The sequence below is a fragment of the Sturnus vulgaris genome, chromosome 4 (assembly GCF_052056855.1).
Source record: "Sturnus vulgaris isolate bStuVul1 chromosome 4, bStuVul1.hap1, whole genome shotgun sequence".
Taxonomy (NCBI): Eukaryota; Metazoa; Chordata; class Aves; order Passeriformes; family Sturnidae; genus Sturnus; species Sturnus vulgaris.
Genome location: NC_142246.1, coordinates 48665603 through 48689268, shown reverse-complemented (window position 1 = coordinate 48689268; position 23666 = coordinate 48665603). Strand labels below are relative to the sequence as shown.

Here is a 23666-nt window from a genome sequence, read left to right as displayed (position 1 = left end):
CACTATGAATTATTCCTTAGACATTAGACTGCATAAAGGGCAAAAATGAATTCTTTTCCTACTTGTGATAGTAAAAATTGCTCAGACTCAGCAGGTCACTAGAAAGGTTTACTAAAGAATGCCTTCCCAGTATGGAAAGTGACACAGTGATTGTGTCAGGATTGACGTGAGCAGGGAAGACACAGAACATCAAGTGACTGTACAAAGAGTAAAGCTTTACTCTAAGTCAATCACCAAATGCAACATGCTATGGCTTATTGAGAAGGGAGACAGAAATAGTTACACAAAGACTGTAGCTAAACTCCGACAAGAAATTGCTTTTTAAACATTTCTATGAGGTGTGCCAGTGCTGTTGAACAGCAGACATTTCTACAAACTAACAAAATGTTACAGACATCTGGAGCAGTCCTAACACAGGGTAGGACACTGGCCAATGACAGAAGCACCGGAGTTCCCAATATCTAATGGAAAAAGTCAGAGGGAGGCTAATATGGGAAGCTTGAGAAATACACAGTGGAAATAAAGCAGCTCAGCAGAAAAATAATCATTACTTCATGGGTAGATAATAACCAGAAGATACATAAAAGGACAGGTTTACAAAATTGCAGGGATCAGCTCAGAGGAGAAACTTGTGAGAAAGCCATGGAGATGAGGAAATTGTGGTACTACCAACACAACATCCAACAACAGTCAATTTTTAAAGGAATAACTCTTTTTCAGCTTTTATGTGTTCTTTTTGTTATAGTATTTGCTAAATATTTGTTAAGTCAGTTTTAGAATTTGAAATACTAGTAAAACTCACCTTCTTCATCCTAAATCCATGCTTCACAGAAATAATATGAAAATACTGAAACTCAGTATGCAAAAATAGAGATCATGCTGTTATAGGTTTCTTTCTGGGTGGTAACTATGAGCTACTTCAGTTATTTCCCAGGTGTAACGGGTATAAACCTGTAAAAAACTCGACAGTCAGAAATTCTGACCACGCCAAATGCTTATAAAACTGATGACTCTCTTAAGAGTCATAAGTAGAAGACCTTTGCATTAGCTCTCCCATTAGCCTTCAGGGTATTTATAAGAAAACAACATGAAGTTATTCAGATTTCCTGCTTTTAAAATAAGACAAAAATTAAGGTAATCCTGAAAAGGAATACCTATTGCCATGAGAAAAGGATGAAAGCCTCTAATTTGACCTGTTCATTCCCATACCAATGATGGAAAAACTACAGGTAAAGATAAATACAAATAGAGTATTTATATCTGCCTAATGAGTATCTTGAACCACATAACACTCTCAAACTGCTAGAGCAAGCAACATCTTACTCAGGATTGAAATGTTATTTCCCACAAATACAGCAACTGTAAACAGGAAGGAAAACCATTTTGCTTATCTACCCATACTTAAAACTGCTTTCATTTCTAAAAAAATGCTCTAGTCTTTTGGCACTGCAGTAGATAACTTACTGAGATCCAAAACTTCCAGTGTTTACCACTAGTTAAATCTGTGTTAGTGTTTCACATAGCAAAACTAATAGCTTTAAGTAACAACAGCAGTCCAACCCTGTCAGTATACATTTGCTAAGTAATTTAAAACTTGAAGCATAATTAACCTACTCATAAGCCATGGGAAGAAGTTCCCTTATTATGTGCAAGAGCTAAGTTAACACCCTCATTTGAATTCACACACGAAAGCATTAAAGTACATTCAAGACATGAAAGCTTGTCACAAAAGTAGACAAGTTTGTGGTTTATCAGCTTACATGGTTGCTTACATGATTTGTGTCCTTAGAATGATGCTATGCTTTTTTTAGCATGAAGACTGAAGAACTAGCAAGAGACTGTCCAGCTTCTCACCTTGCTCTAAAGCCAAATGCAGTGTGTCCAGCCTATCCCCCTTACAGAGGCTTGTCTAGACTTCTTAAATTTTTAAAGTGACAGAGGTGTCACCTAACACAGCCCTGCTGGTTACTCAGACTATTTATCAGCATTTTCAGAATGCAGGCAACATTGTTCACATACAATGTGAGTTCTTCCAGTTGGGATACCTCTCCTTCCTGAACAGGTTTTGCCCTTCACTGTTAATAATGCAGTTCTGGAATTTATTCCAAGTTTGCAATATCAACAAAGTCTTACCTTTAGGTACTCTGCTCTAGTTGTCCATGTTTAGTTTTGGTCTTCCTGTTGATTTCTACTAAACTCCAGTACATTCTTAGGACATTAAGAATGAAGAAATTTGGACAGAGAGAAGCAAATGCACCATGCAGCTTTATAAAGGCAAGAGTTTAAGTGAAATATGAGAAAGTAAATCAAGGGGAATTGACAGCTATTCCAAAGTATAAGAGCACTGAGAGTTCACTTAACCTCATTTCAAAGTCCTTATTTTGACAGAAAGATTTTTCTAGCTCTCAGCCTACACTGCCATTTCCAATCTGTATTTAAGTAATGTGTATCTCTATTACAATGCTAGATATACACTCCCCAAGTACATCTACAATCATACAGAGATGTGCTGCTAATGTACATTTCAATCAAGAATTTTTAATACTACATTATTTGTGCAGATCCTTTAAAAATTCTCCTCGATTAACACTTAGAGAACTAAAGATTATTGAGCAGAACATTTATACCTGTACAGGCAAACAAATACATTCAGCATAACAAAATTATAAACAGACACTCTGTGAGGAACCTTGCTCTGTTAGCAATGCTCTCCACAATTGTAAAAGGAAAAAAGTCTAGTGGACATTATTGCTTTCTAAGCATTCGTCTAATCCTGAATCCTTGTAGTTTCAATGGGAAAAAAAAAGGAAATATTTTCCCAAAATATTTTGTAATGAGGAAAAAAATTTCACTACATCTAGCAACAAAGATCAGATAAGAGCAGCCTGAACTTTGCCAGCCCACGCTACTATGTTTGACAGTCTACCTTATACTTCTACTTTCATTTTGTTCCACTGTAAAGATGTACAAAATCCTATGCGACTAACAGGTGGATTATTCTATTTTCTGAAGTGCCTTTTCACTATGGAGAGCAGTATCAGGGTTCTTTCAAGAAACAGAGGACATAAGCTGTGTGTCAGACTGTTTTTAAGACATGGACTAGGAAAGTTTTACCAAGGAACTCACTTTTCACCTTTTTTATGAAGGACCATCTCTTGGGGCAGACAGCCCTTTGCTAAAGGATATACATTTGGTTTTCTTCTGCCAGTGACAACTACAGACTACAATAAGGGATTTCAGCATTTTTTTTCCTTGGTGTGTTGCCCACTCCAGCATTTCTCTTTAGTTTCAAGAGGGTAGAATCTATAATCTAAAACTGTTTTCTTTGTGTCACGAGTGGAAAAAAGTGAACAATTAAAGAATTCACAGCTTCAGGTAAAACAACTTGTCTGGTAAAAAAACCTGTTGTGTCTTACAGTCTGACACTACCAGACAGCCTTGGTGAGCACGTGTGCCCTAACAAATCTCTTTGCTTCTGTCCCAAAGCCAACAATCTTGAGGAATTGCATCATGAAATACACCTGCATCTCCAAAAAACCATCTAATATAGCAAAGATGAGCACCGTGCTCAGAAAAAGATGCTTCCATAAATATCAGTCTGACCTACATATTTCAAGAAAACTAGCAAAAGTGACTTCCTTTTAAATTCTGATGTCTTTTGATATTTCCAATCAATATTTTGTCATAGTTACAACACCATTATCTTGTGTATCATGTTAGAGACCAAAGTGCTGTTTTTCTTCAGCTATACTGTAACTTGAAAAAGTAGTCAGCTTCACTAGCTCCACAGCAAAATACTTTCCAGAGCCATCTTCCATGAATGACAAGAGAGCAATGTCAAAATTTTGTAGCTGAAGGTAAAAAAGTTTCCTTTTAGAAGAGCTGTTAGGGCTTCTGTTCTTCAGAGCCTTAATCTAAGCAGCAAGATATTTTCAAAAGTGCATAAAAAAGTCAAACCCTAATCAAAACACTGTATTATCTTTCTTTTCCTACTGCTCACTGTAATATGAAAACCCACTGTACCTCTGTAAGTCCCTTCAAAGGTGGTGTTTTAATCTCTGAGGTTACATTTTCCTTGGAGGAGTGGTGAAACAAATGGGAACAGGCACTAAACACTCAGAAACTCAGTGTGGACTTGGTGGCCAACTGTCATTTTTGCCTCTTATCAAATCTATATTAACTAATTGCTGAACCACCAGAAATTCCAGTACAATAAAAGCATATGGATAACAGATGTGGGCAGACAAAGGATTTTTAGGAAACAAAACAGCAGAAAGTTAAATGGTAGCTACCTAGGGTCAGAAAGATACCTGAAGTAGAGCCTTCTGATACGTGTCTGTTTTTGCTGCTGTCAACAGAAGTTTTCTACAATCTTAGTAGAGAATTTCCTCTGATTTTATACTTTAGTCCATTTATAAGCTGGATGCAATCCTTCTAAGCATTCCTATGGCTTCCACCATCATGGGATTCAGCATTTTGGCACATCACCAGAATGGCAATAGATATAATAATTTCTCCCACATTAGAGAAAGCCCATTCCCTGGAGAATAATTTATGTCTGTGGTTTGACGATAGACAGATTTTGCATCTTAAAGCTATATGCCTGTGTCTCACAAAGTTTTCCGCTTCAACCATTTTACTGTAGCTCCTCATCGCACTGGACTGCTTTTCTACAGTCAGTCTTTATGAACTTCCCATCTGAGGTGAAGGTTTATCCTTTGGAAGCACTGACTAGCCTGGAGTCAGCAAAAAGACACCTACCTTCCTAAGGTGCATGGCATTGAAAGAATGAACCTTCCTCTTGCTCCAAAACTACAGAAGATGAACATATTGAACTAACCTAAGAGGTTCGAGTATGTTTTATCTCATGTTTAGGCTTGGTATTTCGCTATTGTCTAACAAAATTTGTCCCCATCTTTTCATCAGTTCTCAGAAGTCCATAACTCATCTCTGTGTGTCAGTGCTGATACTGGTAGCGTTCACTGGAGTACAATCTGTTCGCCAGCCTCTATACTGCATCTACTCCAGGTGGGAGTGGATTGGTCTAAGGATCCTTCAACTGCTTGCAAAGAGCTGTATGTGTCTGGATGCCTCCTAACAAAAGCTGCTGTAGACTTTGTACTACTGGTAGAGTGGGTAATGAACTTGGTAATCAAGCCAAACTACAATAACCATAATCTTTGAGTTGAATAATGGACGTTATCACACAAACTTATGGCAAGATTCTAAAGATTAAGCTATAAGCAAAACTGCATGTTTTAAAGTAAACTTACATAGTTGGTTCTCAGGACATGAAAAGCCTTCTGGGTTGTAAATCTGCTGATACATGAGGTTAAGGGATATCCAGACTGTACAAATCAGCACTGGTCATAAAGCAGAGTCCTGTCTCTGTTGTTGGTATCTCAGGAACCTCAACACAGTAGTGTCACCTTTACCATTTTCATTTTCCTGACACATTCTGCTACATGCCAGACTTAGATGAAAAACAAAGGTAATGCATAATGTTTTTGCTCTCTCTGCATCACCTGAATAAAATAAAATTTACTAAGTCTCAATAATACAGGTAAAAAAAGTTAGCATCAATTCCAGGGTTGGTTTTGCTTGTCTGCTTCAAATATTCCTAAATATTCCCTGGTATTTATATTGTTTGAATAAGGTTTGTACTTAACAGAGATGCTTAAACACAAGGAAAAAATATGAAAGAAAAAATGAAAGAGAATTTAAATAAAAAAACCTCAGCACTCTGGGGTAGTAATTTCCTAAACAATCTAATTCTATTTAAGTTTTAGCAGTTGCTTATATGCCCCCTTCATACAGCACTGTAAAGAATGAACTAGGTCATTTGTTGCAATAGGATTTTCCCGTATTCTTAATTAGCCAATTATTTTGTCAAAATCTACAAATAAATTTCCTAATATGCTAGGACATTGTTTGAACAACATAAAAATAAATGAAAATTTCCAACAGGGAAATTTTGCCTAAAATAGCAAGTATTACCCAATTGTATTGGCTTTATAGATAAAATAGAGCCAAAGCTTTGAGACAAGTATTAGAAAGGGTTTTCAGAATCAAGAAATCAATGATGACATAATACCCTTAATTTTCCTCACATTACTATTATTTAAAAAAAAAATTCCAAATGTGTTATGTACACAGCATAGAAAATTAGGCAGTGGAATTTTTGTTTTGTAAAAACAGAAAAAACTTAAAAGTGTTCCACAAAGTTTCAAGATTGCAGTAAAATACCATTATCAGTCTGGAAAGGAAGTTGCTTTCACTGGCAGCCTGAAATAAGCCATTCCAGTGCATACAAAGCTTAAAAGTGACAGGAGTTTCAGACTGTTGAGAAACAATTGATTTTAGTTTAAAATTATTGCAAATGTTTTGAACAACCTAATCTTTTCCTGGAAGTGATGTATTTTCAGGTGAAGGATATTTGTAAATTACTTGCAGAAAATTCTCAGCCTTGGCACACAATTTATCATAACCGAAATAACAGAAGTGTTGTTTGGAAGATGCAGGTGACAAAATGCCTAATGAGTCAACACCTTTTAATCAGAAATAAGACTCAGGTCGGAAAGAGAAGGCACAAGGCTATGAGAATTTTATGTTGAAAAAGTTACTGATTAAGCTAGACCAACAACATTTAACTTTTAAGACACACTAGGATTGTCTCTCACCCTTATTCTTTTTTCTCTTAGTAGTTTTATTAGCAGTGTTTTATGGTATGCTTTAGATTAATCTCAAAATATTCAATTGTGCCATTGTTGACATCCTAAATATCATAGACATCATCATTTTAAGAGAAAAAAAATCTTTTCAGAAACCTGTATTTCCTACCAGAGTATCAGCAAAGTTGTCATCAACTAAAACCAGCACAATGCATGTACATTATATCACTGCAGATTTTAGTGATTTAATTTTATTATATGATACATTATATTGTGTATAATACAAGAACTAATTTGTTCTTATACATGACCTCAGCATAAAGTACTTCCACTGTCAGTAAATCAGCTGATTTAAGATAAATTGGAATCTATAATTTAGCACCCTTCAAGAAAAATACGGAGAAATTACCTTAGGCAAGAAAATAAGTTAAATATTAATGGATCTGTACTCAACTAGGACATACAGCTAACACATGGGGGAGGAGAGGACAGGGAGAGAATCCACCTTTTAGTTTAGTACTCACATTTCAGCCATCTGTAGATATCACATTAAATTTACCATGAGCATTTGAAATGACTAAACATACAGATTGAAAATTAAAATTCTACACTGTAAGGAATGGCCTAATTAAATTTCTTATAAATTGAAAAATACAGTAGCAAATGCATAGCACATACTAAACTAGTAAGTAGGACACAAATTTTGAAATCCAGACCCATATAGGAGGTATACAGTGAGAGATAGTTTGTGACAACAGTATTTAAAGAAATCACAGAGCTTCATTTATTCACTGACTTACACAACTGTGAACTCAGCTTCATCTGCTTCTTACCATCTCCTAGACTACTGCTAACCTCTGTAAACTCTGCAGTTATGGAGACTGCAACACTTAAGAAGACCTTTTAAATTCTCCTCCAAAATTCATTCTCTCCTTCAGTTCTTCTGAAGAACTACTTCTGTTTAAATGATTTATGAATTACTGAATTGCACACATGGTGTTCAAATAAAGCTCACTAAATCCATAATTAGCCCAGGAATTACCCCAAAGTTAGTTATTTAAAGAAAAGCCACACATTTAAAACAGTGCCAACCTCTTACCTAAGACCTGTATTAAAGTAGTAAGATCCTAAGCAGGAGAGAGGCCAGTAATACAAGAATGTGAGCATGTTGTGAATGCACCAGCCTACTTGTGTTACTACAAACTAAAACACATCTTTTAGGTGACATGGCATACTCAGTTCAAATGCATTCTACTCTCTTACTAAGTACTTGCTCAGAAAGAAGATCCAAACTTCATGGCTAAATGCAATGTTTTTCTCTAAGGTACCAGTTTGTATGGATAGTCTAATCACCTCCAACTGAGCACAGACACAGAATATCTGCACAACGATCATGCAGACTGATACAATTTGGAATGTTATTCTGGAAGTTTTAAATTTGAAATGCAAATATTTAACAGAGAAACTCAAATGGCTTCCTATACTGCTTCCCCTAATCCTATTACATTAATTACTTCCACAGTAAACATTTAATTATGTTAGAAAACAGGCTACTACGAACACCAAAGAGGAAAAGGATTATTCAGAATTGTACTCAATTTATTTAAAAAAATAATTAGTATCAACTGATTGTGTCTGTATATGGTATGACTACAAACAGCTGCTTCTGAATTATTTTAAATTGTTCTAAATTTCACAACAAAATACTCAAATCTTCACCTGGAAATAACAATCCTACTGTATTCTTGCTGCTGACAGCAAAAAAGACTTCAACTAATTACAACAAATTGTAGTCAGGATCCACACACTCTGGTAGTGAGTTTGCCTAAGAATACCATGATTTCTAAACATATATTTAGAAAAACACTGGGGAAGACAGAGAAAAAAGGAAGAAACAGTACTTTCTGTACCTGGCAAATCTGAAAAAAGGAGAATGCACTCGTTGAATCCATTAGCCAGAAGACGATCCCTCAGCTGTTGAAGTATGGCAACTCCAATACAGAATGGGAATGAGGAATTTCCAAGCAGTAATGTATCCCACAAGTGAAAAATTTTGTGCAAAGGAAAGACATCTGCATAACAAATAAGCACAATAAATAAATCTCTATAAGCATATGCACACATTAACAGGATTGATGAGTTGCCTAGATACTTCTTTCCTCTCCCATCTTAAGTGATTTCTTTTTTATTTGGGAGCAAAGAGGCCTCAACCTGTTTAGTATCATGTTTGTCTTCATATGCAGCTTGATTATTCTGGAAGTCACAGTCTTCTCTTCTTAATGAACACTTGGAAGCATGTGGGTTTTCACATTTCAAGTATGTCAGGAATTAGGCAATTTATTTTGCTTTTGGTATAGCACAATTATGTATTAAGGCATGCATATCAGTTTTTCACAATATGAAGATATTAATGAGTTAGTAAGATAACTACTTAGAATTAGACAAAAAAATGAACATAATAAAGAAAAAGCTGGCAGAATAAAAGAAAGACAAAGGCCTATTACAAATACCAAAGTTTTATATATAAAACTGGAGGTGGCTCTCTTAAAATATGCTCTTTTCCAACTAAATAGTTCTAAGACTTTATTGCACTTGATTGCTTAAGGAAACCATCTCCTTGGTTTTCCAAATGTGGTAATTCGCAAGAAGGGTATAGAAAAAGGGACAACAGCAAGAACCGCAAGTAAAAATCTTTAGAAAATTAAATCAAGAATCTCACATTAAGTTCTTTGATATTTCATCACAGAAATAATCGATCAGCTCTTTTCATTCTGCCACTCTCTAGAAAATTTAAATTCAACATCTGCCAATGTTGATATGACATGAAAAAAAATCTGATTTTTAAGAAAACAAGTTTTTAAATTGCTTTCTAGACTCGATTTATGAATTTTGTTCTCTTTAATTAAAACTCACCAAATTAAAAAACTCTATACACACAAATACAATAAACTAGTGCTCCTAGAATAATAGTGTGCTGATGTACAACAAAAATATTATTATCTTCAAAAACAAAGTCACTCTCTTTCTCACATTATTTGAGTGATGGCAGGGGATGGTGGTGTGGCTTGGTTTTGCTTTTTAACTATTATGACTTTTTTTTTCCAGTAGATAACAGCTTCCTCTGAATACACCCTAAATACTGCATGTGTAAAATAATCCAGATAATAAAAACAACGACAACAGAAGAATTATACAATAATGTAAAAATAACAACAACTCAAAAAAGCAGAAGAAATACTAATTATTACTAAATCAGGGCAGACAGTGACTGGCATTGTTGAGTTTTCCACTACACATCCTTGCAAATTATAAGCATCCTACTAAATGACTTATCATACCAATTAAGAAAGGCTTTATGTGGAAAAGTGAGAAAAATTAAGCTAAAGAAATATAAGAACATTTAATCAAAGGAAAATAAAAAGCTTACTCACGTGTAAACATTGTAAGAAACCAAGGAATTGCATAAAGCTGCCGAAGGTAGTGATTGGGGGAAGAAGACAAAAAAGAGTTTTGAGAACTCAAGTTGTCTATGACAATTATCAACTACATTAAAAATTGCCTATTTTGCATGAGTTCATTTAGAAAGGAAAATAACTGTAGTGGTAGATCTTCTATCACACAACCTTTAGCCCCTCAGAAACTTTTTTAATCTCCAAATTTTTCAAATTATTAGTTTGTGACTCTGTATTGAAAACAATAAAAAAAACCACCACCCTTACTAGTCTAGTTTGCAAAATATAACCTCCAAAATCTTAAAGAACTCAGAAACTTGTTCTACTAAACTGTTGCAATTCTCCATAATCTAAGCAAAAATAAAAAATTAGCCAGGGATGCCTGAAAAAGCATAAACCAACTTGATTTAATATATCTTTTTCACTATAGAAGTAACTAGAAGTTCAAATCATGGTTTTCAAGAGGAAAAATAACCACGTCTGCCCTTTTTTTGCTATGCTGGCTTTTATTAAAATAAATACTTGTCAGTGAAGAAATTAAGGGAAGTTTCATTATCAGTGAATGCTTACTAACACCCAAGCATTTATGCAGTTCTACTGTGACCATTTTAGGGCAGTGTCATCCAAAGGTGTCCTGCTCCAGTACTTACACCCCTACAAGACTTGTGCTTAATGTCTGCAAACTTTCATACTCATGCCATCATACAAAGAAAGAAGAGCTAAGCATTTATGACAGCCTAAGAATTTCTAATTTTTCAATGAAGTATTTAGCAAGACAAAGGCAAGATAATCTATTTTCTTGAAACAAACTATGCAGAAAGTTTCCATAAATTAGGAATGCAAGAGCGAGACGATTATTGTTAAATTTTATTCAACTGCATAGTTCATGTGCTATGAAGATTTACAGTTAAACATAAAGCTTAATATATTACTTTTTAACTCATAACAAGTGCAAATTAATCCTCCTATTGAGTTTTTCCCGGAAATAAACAAATGAGGAGCTGAAAACATAATTGATATTATGTTAATAAATTACTTCTTATTCCATAAACTCTGAACTGGGTTATGGCCCTGACTAAATGATGTACATATTTGCTGAAAACCCTCTTAGCACAGCTCTCTCTAAATTTTATTCGTATGCCTTCATCTGAGCATCTGAGATCTGAACCATACTGTCCTTAAACTAAGGAAGGTTCAGTGACCTGTTCACCACTTCTAATATTCAGCAGGCTTTTATGAAGCTTGACCTCCAACCCATCAATTGATTTTAAGCATTCAAAATCCAAATCAAAACGATTTCTATCACCATTTTAATCTTATAATACAATCATACTATTTCCCTGAGTATATCTATGTCATGCTTTAAACGGATGTCATTCTAGGAATAATAACATATCCTGCTCCCTGAAATATCCCCTCCAGTGGTTGTGATCAGCTAATACCCATTTATCTGCTTGTTTGTATGCAATATCTTGCTTCCCATACAGCAGGAAAACAAGCCTAGTGTCCTGAGACTCCTCTTTGCTTGGAGGTACATATTATGTAAACTATATTATTTCCTTGGTATTTAAAAGCAATTATTTCCTCCTTTTCATACATATGATTAAAATGTTTTACTAAAGTAGGTCCTTATTTTCTCTTAATTTTACAAACACCTCTATCATGCATGCAGAAATAGACAAGAAAATACATGAAATGTGAAATGTGAAACTTCGAAGATTATTAAAAAGTAATCACAAGGAAAACCACTACTTTGCTCTAAACCATCCTCACCAAACCTATCAGCATTGACATAAAAAACAGGTTAAACAATTTAAGTAGAAGGTGTCAGGTGAGCTTTTATTGAAAGGAGCTTTTCCTCTGACTTTAACAAAAATAATGCTTTAAGACAAGAAGATGTTGGTAAGTCCGAAGAGGTGATGGACGCTATTGGCAAGCAAGGAAAAGGAAGGCACAACGCGGGTGGCATTAGTCCCCGATGCCAGTGAAAAGGAAGGAGAGGCTGCTCTGACTCCAGGACAGAATCCGGGATGCGCTTGGCACCCGGGCTGCACGCAGCGCTAGTGAATGGTGCCCTCCAGCGGCCGCTGCCCGCAACAGCACCGCGCCTCGAGCAACAAGCTCCAGGGAAAGAGGATTTCAACCCTGCAGTGCTGAACCCCCAAACCTAAGGGAATGTGGTTTCACTTGACACTTAACTCTCCGGAGCTAGGAAGTATACCTAATGTGTAATCAAAAGAGCATTTGAACTGCTGGAACAGCCTGAGAATAAGCCACATTAAAAAAAAGAGCCTGTAAAATCAACACACCATTTTTTAGACACCTTGAGAGGAGCAGTGACATAATTTCCATAATTATAATTTTGCTTTGCATCAGGGAGTAATGCCAACCATCTTCTGCCTTTCCTTTCCTTGCTTACTAATAGCATCCATAACCTCTTCAGGCTTACAAACACCTTCTTGTCTTAAAGCATTATATTTTGTTAAAATCAGAGGAAAAACTCCCTTCAATAATAAGTTCTTAAAATCTTAAGATTAAGAGGTTTGGTGTTTTTTCTCCTATCTATTAAATGCCTGAATTTTTTTTTTCCTGTTTGATGTATGTGTGAAATAATGCTGTCCAACAATAAGTGAAATTTTATTTTGCTGAGTTGTTCTAACAACTGTCCCAACTGCTTATTTTTGCTTTAATTTTCAGTTGCTAATAAAAACTTTAAAAAAAAATAGAAAAAAAATTTTTTTTGCTTTCTACAACTTCTTTAAGGGGGGAGGTGGAAAAGGAAATAAATGCTGAGCTCTTCTCCCTGGATCCAGTGACAGAATATGTTGGAGCAGTACAAAGCTGCACCAGGGGAGATTTAGATTGGGCATTAGGAAGCCTTTCTTTACCAAGAAGGTGCTCAAACACTGGAAGAAGCTTCCTAGAGAGGTAGCTGATGTCCCAAGGCTGTCCATGTTTAGAAGGAGTTTGGAGAATGCCCTTAACAGCACGCTTTAAGTCAGCCCTGAGGTGGCCAGGCAGTTAGACTACACAAGTCTTGTAGGCCCCTTCCAAAGGAAATCATCTATTCCACAAACTCTTGATCTTTCACCTTCCTGTTCCACATTTGCAAAATATACACACACAAACTTCAATCCTATATGATGCCTAGGCCATCATATATTTAAAGGCTACCTTTCTAGGTGCAAAAGATAAGGCAAAAATTGAATCACATGAGATTCTCCTCACCTATATGTACCTACACAAACAAAATTTGAACAGCAATCACCTTCTTCACAAGGTAAAAATATCAGCAAGAAACTTCTCCAGATTCATCTTCAAGTAATTGTGCAACAGGACAAACAGTGAAAGTACTTAAAGGGCAGGATTTTTAAGATTAAGCCCTATTACTGACACCTTGTGCATATAACCAAAACCAAGCCAAGGTTTGGTGCCAGCAGCTTCAGCACAATGGTATTAAGGAACTGCAATCAGTTTGCCTTCTGTGTTAGTGGACAGATGACAACTGCATCTACCTTCCATAATTCGCACCCAAAAGTGCTTTAGAGTAATTTATGGCAATCACTGTGCTTTTAGCAACATTGTACATTTTTTTGTTTTCTTCAGTTTAACATGGTCTACTATTTAGGGTCAGAATTAGTCAGTAAAATAAGGAATGTGTTATAAAACATCATATAGGGTGGGGAAGATTATAAACTTTGTGAGAGTGAGCAAAGAAGAACTATAAGACTCACTGTATATATCATCCCTCTATTTCTATGTAAATCACATAGCCACAGCAACGTACTTAATCCAGGCACCACATCAGCTAATAATATTCACAACGACTCAAGCTTCAGCAGTGTTCAATATTCTGAGAGCTACGTGACCTGAAACAAATGAGAAGGGTGCCAGGAACACAATCTTCCCTGCAGCAGAGCCTGTGTTTCAATGATCAAAGAGGATTTACTTTGATAGGATTAGTATTCAAGCACAAAACTCTGGTTCAGATCTCATTACTACAGTGCATATCCTTCACCTTGATGGATCCTGTGCAGCCTTATTACAGTAACAAAAAAATCACCTCTCTGACTAATCTAAAAGGCAGAGGAAGAAGAACTTTTACTTACTAAAAAAATCCCTGAACCCTGACAGATAATTCAGAAAGGACAACCTCTCTTCAGAGGTTAGCGTTAACTTTAGAACTTGCATTTTAATTCAATGTGAGAGTTTTAAAAAAATATTCTTCTTTTGCAATTGTTTACTATATTACCTAATCATCTATAGATTGTCAGGTTTAGAGACAAGGCTCACATTTGACTATGTACTGTCCAATCACTATCACAATAGAAACAAAAATACAGCAAAACATGTGATTTCAAACTATTCCGTCTGACTTGTACCTTGGAAGTCTTCAGTGGAGAATAGTAACTGTATAAGCAGACACAAGGAGCTACTGTAATATCTGATAAGACCCAAGATTGCTACAGAGCTCTGGCCTAGATTAGTAGCCCACACAAGGACCTGTAAGGTGGTCAGAGAAAGTACATCTCTAACTCCTTAGTGGGAACTAGCAACCTGGACAAAATACACAGAAGAATTGTTCTGGTCATCTGCAGCCCTAAAAAATAAGCATTAAATGCATTTATATAGTGATGCTGCAAAAACTGATTCTCCCTTAGGAACTTAAATATTGCTGTTAACCCTTGCACTTCATCTACTCAAATATTTAGGCTTTCTACAGATTCCTCCTTATTTTCACTTTCCTTTCATCTTCCTCCCACCTGTCGTCTTCAGATGTGCGTCATCTGAAATACATGTGGCTTTCTCAAACTCCTCTCTTTCTAAGGCAATAGCTTTCTCTTCTTATTACTTACTACTATTATTCTTGTTCTCTTCTTTCTTTCATTACTACATTAAAAACACCCTCTATAAATGAAAGTATATACTTTCTTTTCTATTACAATATTTGTAAACAGTGATAATGAGAATCTGCAAGTCCCAAATTCCCACAAATTTTTTCAGGAATGGTGTAAAACAAATGATTTTCAGAGACTTGGTCTTGCTGCTTCAACTTAAAATATTTCCTTTTACTTATTTTTTTAAAATTATATATATATATATTATAATAATATATACACCATATATTTATATATAATTTATTTATATTTATATATATTTATATATATTTCCATACTTGATATATAAGCATAAGGCTTTTCTGATAGACTAAACTTTGTATTTCTTATAGAAGCAATACATATAAATTTCTTCCTTATGAAATTTGTATTTCTATATCAATATCTCCTGAGTTCAGTTATCTTCTTCCATTCTGACCTCTCAGTCATCTGTTCTTATGACCAGCTCATAATTACTAAATTTCTAAATGCTAAATATAGAATGATATAGACCATATCAATTAACATTATCTCTACAGCCTTGCTGAAATCTGCTTTTCAGAAAAATCAGTATTTGTGGGCAGACAAACATTTTTATTTTGGCTTTCTTGACTTTACACATGTCTCTAAAAAAAAGTGGAGAGCTTTACTATTTACAATGAGAACTAGAAGGGAGGCTCTGAAGAATGCCTTGTTTTGCGTTTTCCAACAAAGCCCATCCTCTCTATTATGTTTTGGCCGTGTTCTCAGTTTTTATTTTGCTCCATCTTAGAGATTTTTTTTTTCCAATGGAAGCATAAAACTTGTGTCTATGTCTATATTTGAGACACACTCCAGCAAATGACTGCTTAGCATTTTCTAAAGTCTGACATATCTACAAGATAGATGATCACATACTTGTTCTATTACTTGCAAAATAATGTGTCATTTGTGTTGATCAACAGCATTCAATTAGCTGCAGTAATTTTGCTATCAGCACTTTATGGGTACACTAAGTTTTGCATGTGAACCCACATTTCATAAATAAATGTATAAATACCTTTTAAGATGAATCTAAGTTATAATAACAGGCTAGCAGTATTTTTATTGTATTTACCATCCCAGCAGAACATGAAGGACTAAAGTATGTAAAACAAGAATCAAAACTTTACCATTTTATCAGCATACTCAGGAAGGCCTATTAATATGGAAGCTTCACTTTTGTCAAGGTGCTACTGAAGCAGTTTGGAAAGGCATCTCATCCCAGTTTCCCTCATTTTCCATTTTTTAATTCCTTTGGATAATACTTATAAGGACCCTTAGCACTTACATCTGGAATAAATCCAATTTCATTGAGGTGGTTACTCAGCTCTGGATCATGGAATGCAATCATCTGGGAAAACACCGTCAGGTACTCTGAAATGACAAATCCAAAACTTGTCAAAAACACGAGCCATCACATGCTGCTAGTTCACAACAGAAGGGTGGCTGTAGGAAAGCCACTCATTTTAAACCTACAATAAAACAGCAGGTGAATACTACCACTGTACTCCTTGTTTTAATTACATTCAATACAGAGGAAGAAACATTTAATTTTTCTTCTTTAGTACTTCTCAATTTGGATTTTAAACAATGGTTTAACTTGGGACATACTTAGGTTGTGATGTATGCTTGACATGTAAAGTTAAAGACTGTTTAGTAACCAGCAAGGAGAAATTCCCACGATAAAAGATGAAATTAATTACATTGTCAACCTGACCTATTAGGCTGATGGGTACAATTTCATTAAGTTGTCTAAATAAAACTTGCTTTTAACTGGAAGAGAATTAGACAGCAGGACACAGGACAGAGACAGATTTCTCTCTGTTCCGCCCCTCTCCCAGTTTTGTCCACACTGTCACATTCCCTGTTAGAAGAAAACCGAAGAGGCAATAACATTGTAATTTTGTAACAGATGGTAATCTCTTTTAGTCCATGTTCCCAAGAACAGAATAATTAGGGCGTGGACAGCTAGCGCTGGGGAGCAACAGACAGAGAATACAAACTGTTTCCACAGCATCTCTACACAGAAGACACAAAGCAGCTAAAATTGCAGTGGGTAGTTAAATGACACATCCTTAACCCTTTCCTCTACCCTAAAAGGCAGGGAAATGACACAGCATCTTCCTTTAAACCTTTATTTATACATTGTTTTTTGACATATAACCCCACAAAGGATTAATTAGAATACTGAAAGAACCCTAAAGGTCCAATCTCCCTGAGTCCTTGATGACGACAGATGTGAAAAAGGAACTCAGGAATGCCTACACTGCTTTGGTTCACAGAATCCTACTGACCTGTATTTCTAACTGTGCCTGATACATATTTTTGCACAGCTCCTTAGAAATAACATCAGGAAAACCCTAGAGAGCAAAAGTATTATTTTATGGAACAGTACAACCTCTTGAGAAAAGTCTTTACCAAGCTATTAATCTTGAAGTCTAAAGTAGTAATCTTTAGACCTTTACTGCAATCTTTCTTAACAAACAAAAAGATGCAAACTTGTTCTCTGGAATAATTTTTCCTATTATTTTATTCAGTTCGTAACACCTCTTACCCATTGTCTTCCATACATAAACTCTCCTAACCCTGGCATTCTCTCCTTACGTTAGCTCTCTCCCAATTATCTAATATGTAAATACTTTTACGTCTAATAAGTTTTGTTGATCAGTTCTTAATTACCTTCCTTGAAGACAAAAATTTACAGACACTTTAAAGCTGATGAGTTTCACAAGAAATATAAAAAAGAGTTTCTTTAAAAGAAATACAAGGACAGCAAGTCATGCTGATACTCAGTACTCAATAAACATTCATAACTGCTTGCAATTAAAAACATTAATTACCACCTGCTTCTTTTAATTACTAATGGTTTTTGAAACAGCTTCTTTTTTTTTTTTTTTTAAGACTGTCTGGAAGACAAATCTTCCCAACACAGACTGTGCCAAGCTGACTTTCTAGGTGGAGACAATTCCTGTCTCATGTTTCCATGAAATTCAATATTACTTTTCAATTAGAAAAGACATTCCTAGCTATTGTTTTAGTTTGTCTAAGTTACCTATATACTTGTTGAAGGCTGAACATTATTCCTCAGGGTTTTCCAGCTCCGGTCCTATACTGAATAACATCATCTGTTCAATAAGAAATTCCCCTCAAATCCCTATTTTCCTGAATACCTACAACTTGCATTTTCTGAGGAACCCCTAGCTTCTACTATTCCTCTTCATTTTCCCTTATTGTCCAAACAGCTCCTCTACCACGATGACTTTGATCACCTGAAGGGTAAGCCTTTACAATGTAACACTAGAAAGACTATTTACTGCTTTCACAGCTTTGCAGGATGGACTGACTCTTACTTTGGATATTACACAGAACACTTCAGTGTGTGTGCACATCTGTATTTCTTCTCCTGTCCGAATGCTTAATCACTTATTTTGTTCCAAAATTTTTTACACAGTTACATGATTTTTAACTGCATCCCAATTTTTCAACCCCTTGGAAAAGTGTATTTACATATCCAGAAACAATTCTACTTCTCTTAGAACTACACCAAATAAAGGGACTGACTTACCTTGAATAACATGAGAATTATCCTTCAGAAAGAAGTTATACAAATACTTTGGAATAAAAGCAGACATACAGGCATATGCCAGAGCTGAAAAATTAGAAACACAGACACAATGACAGAGGCAGGATTTAATTGCACCTAAAAAAGTTCATTATTAACCAGGTAATAAGCATAAATACTTAAATCAATCTATACAGAAAAATGATTGTATGCACAGTAAGTATAATAGGGGTCCTAAGAAACTAGTTTTCCCACAAAGAGACTTTATATAAAGAAAGCCAAGTATAAGACAATAAAAGCTTGGACTACACCTTTTATGAACAAATCACATTCTAAGAAGATAAAGGTCATATATCTAAAGCTGATCTGAAACTTTCAGGCATTTAAAACTACCATCAGCTTTTCTGAACAAAGCTGGTCGGGCAGTTTAACACTTAGGTCACCAAATAATACATCCACCTTAAACAAGGCTGAACTACAGCTTCACTGAAAAATCCAAGTGCTTCAGCAGCATTTCTTCCCTTTTCTATTCGAGATTATTTGTGCTTTTTATTATATATCATTATTGTATTTGGCAATAAACAGTACTTGAACCCCTGCTTGAAAAGCAGTACACCACATGCAGTTTTCAAATTCCCAACCATTTCTTTCGAGCTGTGGCAACAAGAGCTTTAAAATTCCTTTGCAGATACAGAAACTTTCCACCTCTAAGTGGATTCACACATCTGTCTGCACGTAGATACAGATGAGAGACTGTGCTCTTCTTGCTTACTGCAGAAAAAGGTACTCACCTTCATTGTTAAAATTCAAGTACAGAAACGGTGCACAGAGAGAGTCAAGACCTGAAGAGAGAAGAGCCATGAAGAAACAGCACAAAGAGCTCATTTATTTTAATGCACAAGATAAAGACATTAACTTATAACGAAAATTTGCACACTAGATACTGGTTCTGCATTATCAGGCCTTCACAAGCAATGGTGAGAACAGCTATGCATGAAAACAGAAAGGATTTCAAATTGTTCAGCTATAATGCCAAATTGATTATTCTGCCAAGGCATCCAAGAAATCCCAATTACTGTCCCAAGAACTCTGTAACTTTTGCAGTATTATCTTGGAGCTTAACAGCAAGTAAATGACTTTTCTTTTCAAAATAAAGTGACTGAAACTTATGAAGACTGAATATATAAAGAAGAGTGTGGCAATTTTTTATTACAAATTAAATATAAATTATTAGAATTTAAATTTGCAATAACCCATAGATTCATTCTTCAAAGGAAACAGAAAGGAAAGCACCCAAAAAAAGACTTATATTGGGGGGGTGAAAAGCAGGAGGTACTTTTAAGTCAGTCAAAGCTTTCCATTCAATTATCTGTCCTTGCCAACTAGTCAAACTCACCTTGCCAGTACACCAAATTAGGATGGGAAACAACCCAGGCCTTCAATACACGTCTGAACTTTGCATGACCCTCTGGTGATGACAGCAGTTCATCATACTGATGGCAACGAGGAATATCAACTTCAATCTGCACCACAGCCAAGCATACAAAGAGAAATTGGGATGAGTGGGGCAGCACTACAGCAATCTTGCAACACTAGAGGTGGAAGTCAGCCAAAATACATAGATCAGACCACCATTATACACAATCTGTTTCTCCATCACTCTCCAAACTAAAACTGACAGGGAACCTAACAGACCTGTTAAAAACAGAGATTTCTTTCTGTATCTCCTTTTCTGCACTCACATTAAAGGGTTCTAGTCCTTGAAAAAGGCAGAAAACAGACAACAGTTACAGCTTTTTGACTCCTGAACTCATTTTAGGTGGTAATATTGTTTTGCTCTAAAAGGTAACCAAATCAGAGTTCTCAGTGTTGCAACCAATTTGATGGAAAACATTTCTTCACCCAGCTGAAAGGAGCAATTGTTGTTTGTAATGTGTTTTTATATCTGGTAAGAGAACATTTGAGAACATTCTCTTCTTGGAGAACCAAATTGCTCAAACCCCCATTTCAGTGAAGTAGAGCTCACATTACAGGACCTCAAGGTACCCAGCATTATCTGCTACAAGGTCCAACAGGCACAACAAGCATTCGGGAAACAGGATTTTAACAATAAATCATTAATATTGTTCACTACACTGATGCTGCTACAGAAACAGTGATTATAAAGTAAAAAAGGATTTCTGTTTCCCCATGTTGTAAGTTGAGTTAAAGTACTTATGTCAAAATGTTTTGCAGGACTCTTGCTACAGTTTAAGGCTAGAGGGCAAGGGGAAACCATATAGTTTTTATCCACCACATGTGCCATAATAGGCAAGTGATGGGTGGGAAAGACCTTCAAGTGACAATATCTGGCAACACCGTAAGTCTTACTTGTCTGTCTGTAGGAATTGGTGTATCTTTATCAATGGCATCATATTTTGCTTCTATGGCACCCTAGAAGAAGAATATTTGAATTTAGAAAGCCCTTGCCAACATAAGTGTATATGACAATGTACATGGTGATATGCCAAAGCTGACTGTTATTGTAAAGAACTTCAGTTAGCAGAAGAACAGAAGATTCTGACAGCCTAATTTTAACAAAACCATCTTTATTCTGTTACTAACTCAAGACATACATTCTATAGATCTCCTCAGCATGATCTTCAGCGATTTTCAGTTGTTTATGCAGAAAGCTATGAACTTTGTAGTTTCCCATTTTCAAGTCAAGAGATGCTCTCAGTTTAAATACAACGCTTACCTCAGCTACCAGCAAGTGGCTTTCAGCATCATCTCTAAAGGCACTGAATCCAGCTGATCTTGCCAGGATTACTTAAGTAGCCTGTCATTGCATAAATCCCAAGGCAGGAATATTAACAAGTTCATTTTAATGTTATGGGACAGGAAAACACCCATATTGTACACAATACTCAGAAAACCACATCCTAAGCTAAATCTCCTGAATAGCCTAGGATATGTTATCTCTAAGAATCTTTGTGATCCGCTGCTGCAGGATTGCAAGCAAGGTAAATCCAAAGGCTGGGTAGTCCAGCAGCTCTGAGCAGCCCTAATTTCTGGGACATCCCATTGTCCAAAAGGAGTGCATTTGATTGATTTATTCTCCATTCTTCCTGGGAAGTGTATTGATTGGTAGGAGAGAAAAGTGTATTTCATTTGTTTTCTCCTGTTTTGTCCAACTACTGCTGAATGGAGACAAGGATTGCCAACTGCATTTGTCAAAGTATTAAAAATCAAAACAAAAAAACCCTGTCAACTACCAAATGTTGGGGTATTATTTTCCACTGAAAATAACAACTGAAATTAAAGGCAGTAAAGTTTACATTTTCAGCTTTCTGAAACCAAATAACCGTATAGAAAAAAAACAAGTTTGTCAGAATATCGTCTTTATTTGCACTATTTCAAGACTCATTTTGTTTGAAATTCCAGTGACCTACCTGCCAAATCTTTAAACTCATTACAGCTTCCTTGTCCCCACTCCCCATTCCTAACCCACTCCATCCCCAGTCAGTACTGGAACTTCTCCAAATGCCCTTACCTCAACACCCAACAAGGCTGCCCAGGTTATGCCTCTCAGAAGGGGAGGGATGTCAATCCTGGCTTCTTTCCAAATTTGGTTTTTCTTGTATGGGTAGGCCTTCAAAGAGAAGAGATTAACTGCAAAAAATGTTACCATGTAACTGAAACAATTCAAATCCCAAACCTGGGACAGTATTTTCAAATGAAAAAGCCTAAACAGCGAATATAAGTTTCACAAGAAGTGAATTTAAATCCTAACTAGAAGGCCTGGATGAAGGACTATGGCTTGATGTTAAAATATCAACTCTTTCTCATAAATGCATTCATGTGGTTTGGTATATACTGGATAGATCTACTAATCCAAATTTGTACTATGAATTTCTTTCTTCATTATATCTTTCTTTTCATACTATGTATCTATCTTAGTTTTATTAAACATTTCTAGTTTTTCCTTGATAATGTGCATCAGCTCTCTCATTCTTAAACAGGAATCCATCTCTCTGCATATATGTAAATTAGGGGCTGCTATTACTTTACCCAGTATAAGCTTCACATTCATAACATAGTACTGCTGTGTTTTCAAATACTCTACTGCTTGGAAATGCAGACATGTTACAGGCCTATTCATACCTATAATAAGTTAGTCTGTTATAAAATAAGGGATGTAAAATTATTTTCATCAGTAAATAACCAGTATTAGCAGCAGCTCTATTTCCATGTGCATACTTTAAAATCTACTTTTATATTCACCAGTACTGAGAGTAATTAGTTCTATTTTTATTTTCAATCTTCTTGTACTTCTGAAGGGTTTTTTCTTCCCTCTTTCCTACTGTGGTCTCTTGTATCTCTGCTTCCTTGTACAATTACTTGGTCTTTCAAAATCTTCCAATTAACAGACCAAATCCAATTATACAGCATCACCAGGATCCCATACCTTCAACAGCCTGTCAAACAGGACAATTCTATTTAGCTGGTACTCTGTGTCCCTCTCCCGGATGATCAGAGGAAGAGTAGCAGCTGCAGAGAGCTCATTGCTGCTGTTGGAATGAGGTAAAGCTGGCTGGCTGAAAAAAAAAAAGGACAGTATTAGTGAATAGCAAGAAAAACAAATCACTTTGTTAATCAGAATCACTTAATCAGAATAATTAATACTGCATTTCTAAGCGAGAAACAAGAACAAATGGATAATTTTGAATATTCAGCACAAACAATTGATTTCCAGGGTAGAGGGTAAGACCCTCAGTTTGGCATCAGGACCTTGTGTGCTTATCAGCTCTTGACTTTCAGAGCCAAACAAAGACATGTTAGTTTTGCTTTTGGGAGGCAGTTGTGTCTAGCTGTGCAGTGTGCCACTCAAATAAAACTAGTAACTCAAAATTCAGTGTGTCACAGATGTATAAATTCACACACATACTTACTCATCTTCAAGCAATGGATAAAATGCTTCTCCACCAACATCCTTCAGTCTCTGAAAAGAGGAAGAAAAATAATTCATTATCAGAATGCTGCTCAGAATTCAAGTGGAAATCTTAGTGGAATACAAAAACTATTAAATAGCAATTCATTTGCC

The 23666-nt window shown here is 35.7% G+C and overlaps 1 protein-coding gene across 2 annotated transcripts in view; it reads right to left on the bottom strand.

The window, feature by feature from the left end:
• The window catches only part of TBCK (TBC1 domain containing kinase), an 88033-nt gene that overhangs the window by 32432 nt on the left and 31935 nt on the right, over positions 1-23666 (bottom strand). For both annotated transcript variants that reach the window (XM_088163860.1, XM_014878308.2), the window contains exons 13-22: positions 23515-23564; positions 23031-23160; positions 22116-22214; positions 20954-21016; positions 19980-20106; positions 19375-19425; positions 18587-18670; positions 16310-16395; positions 10103-10139; positions 8582-8743 (exon numbers count right to left, since the gene is read on the bottom strand). In XM_088163860.1, coding sequence (XP_088019986.1) covers positions 8582-8743; positions 10103-10139; positions 16310-16395; positions 18587-18670; positions 19375-19425; positions 19980-20106; positions 20954-21016; positions 22116-22214; positions 23031-23160; positions 23515-23564 — 889 coding nt within the window. The remainder of the gene's footprint in view (positions 1-8581; positions 8744-10102; positions 10140-16309; positions 16396-18586; positions 18671-19374; positions 19426-19979; positions 20107-20953; positions 21017-22115; positions 22215-23030; positions 23161-23514; positions 23565-23666) is intronic.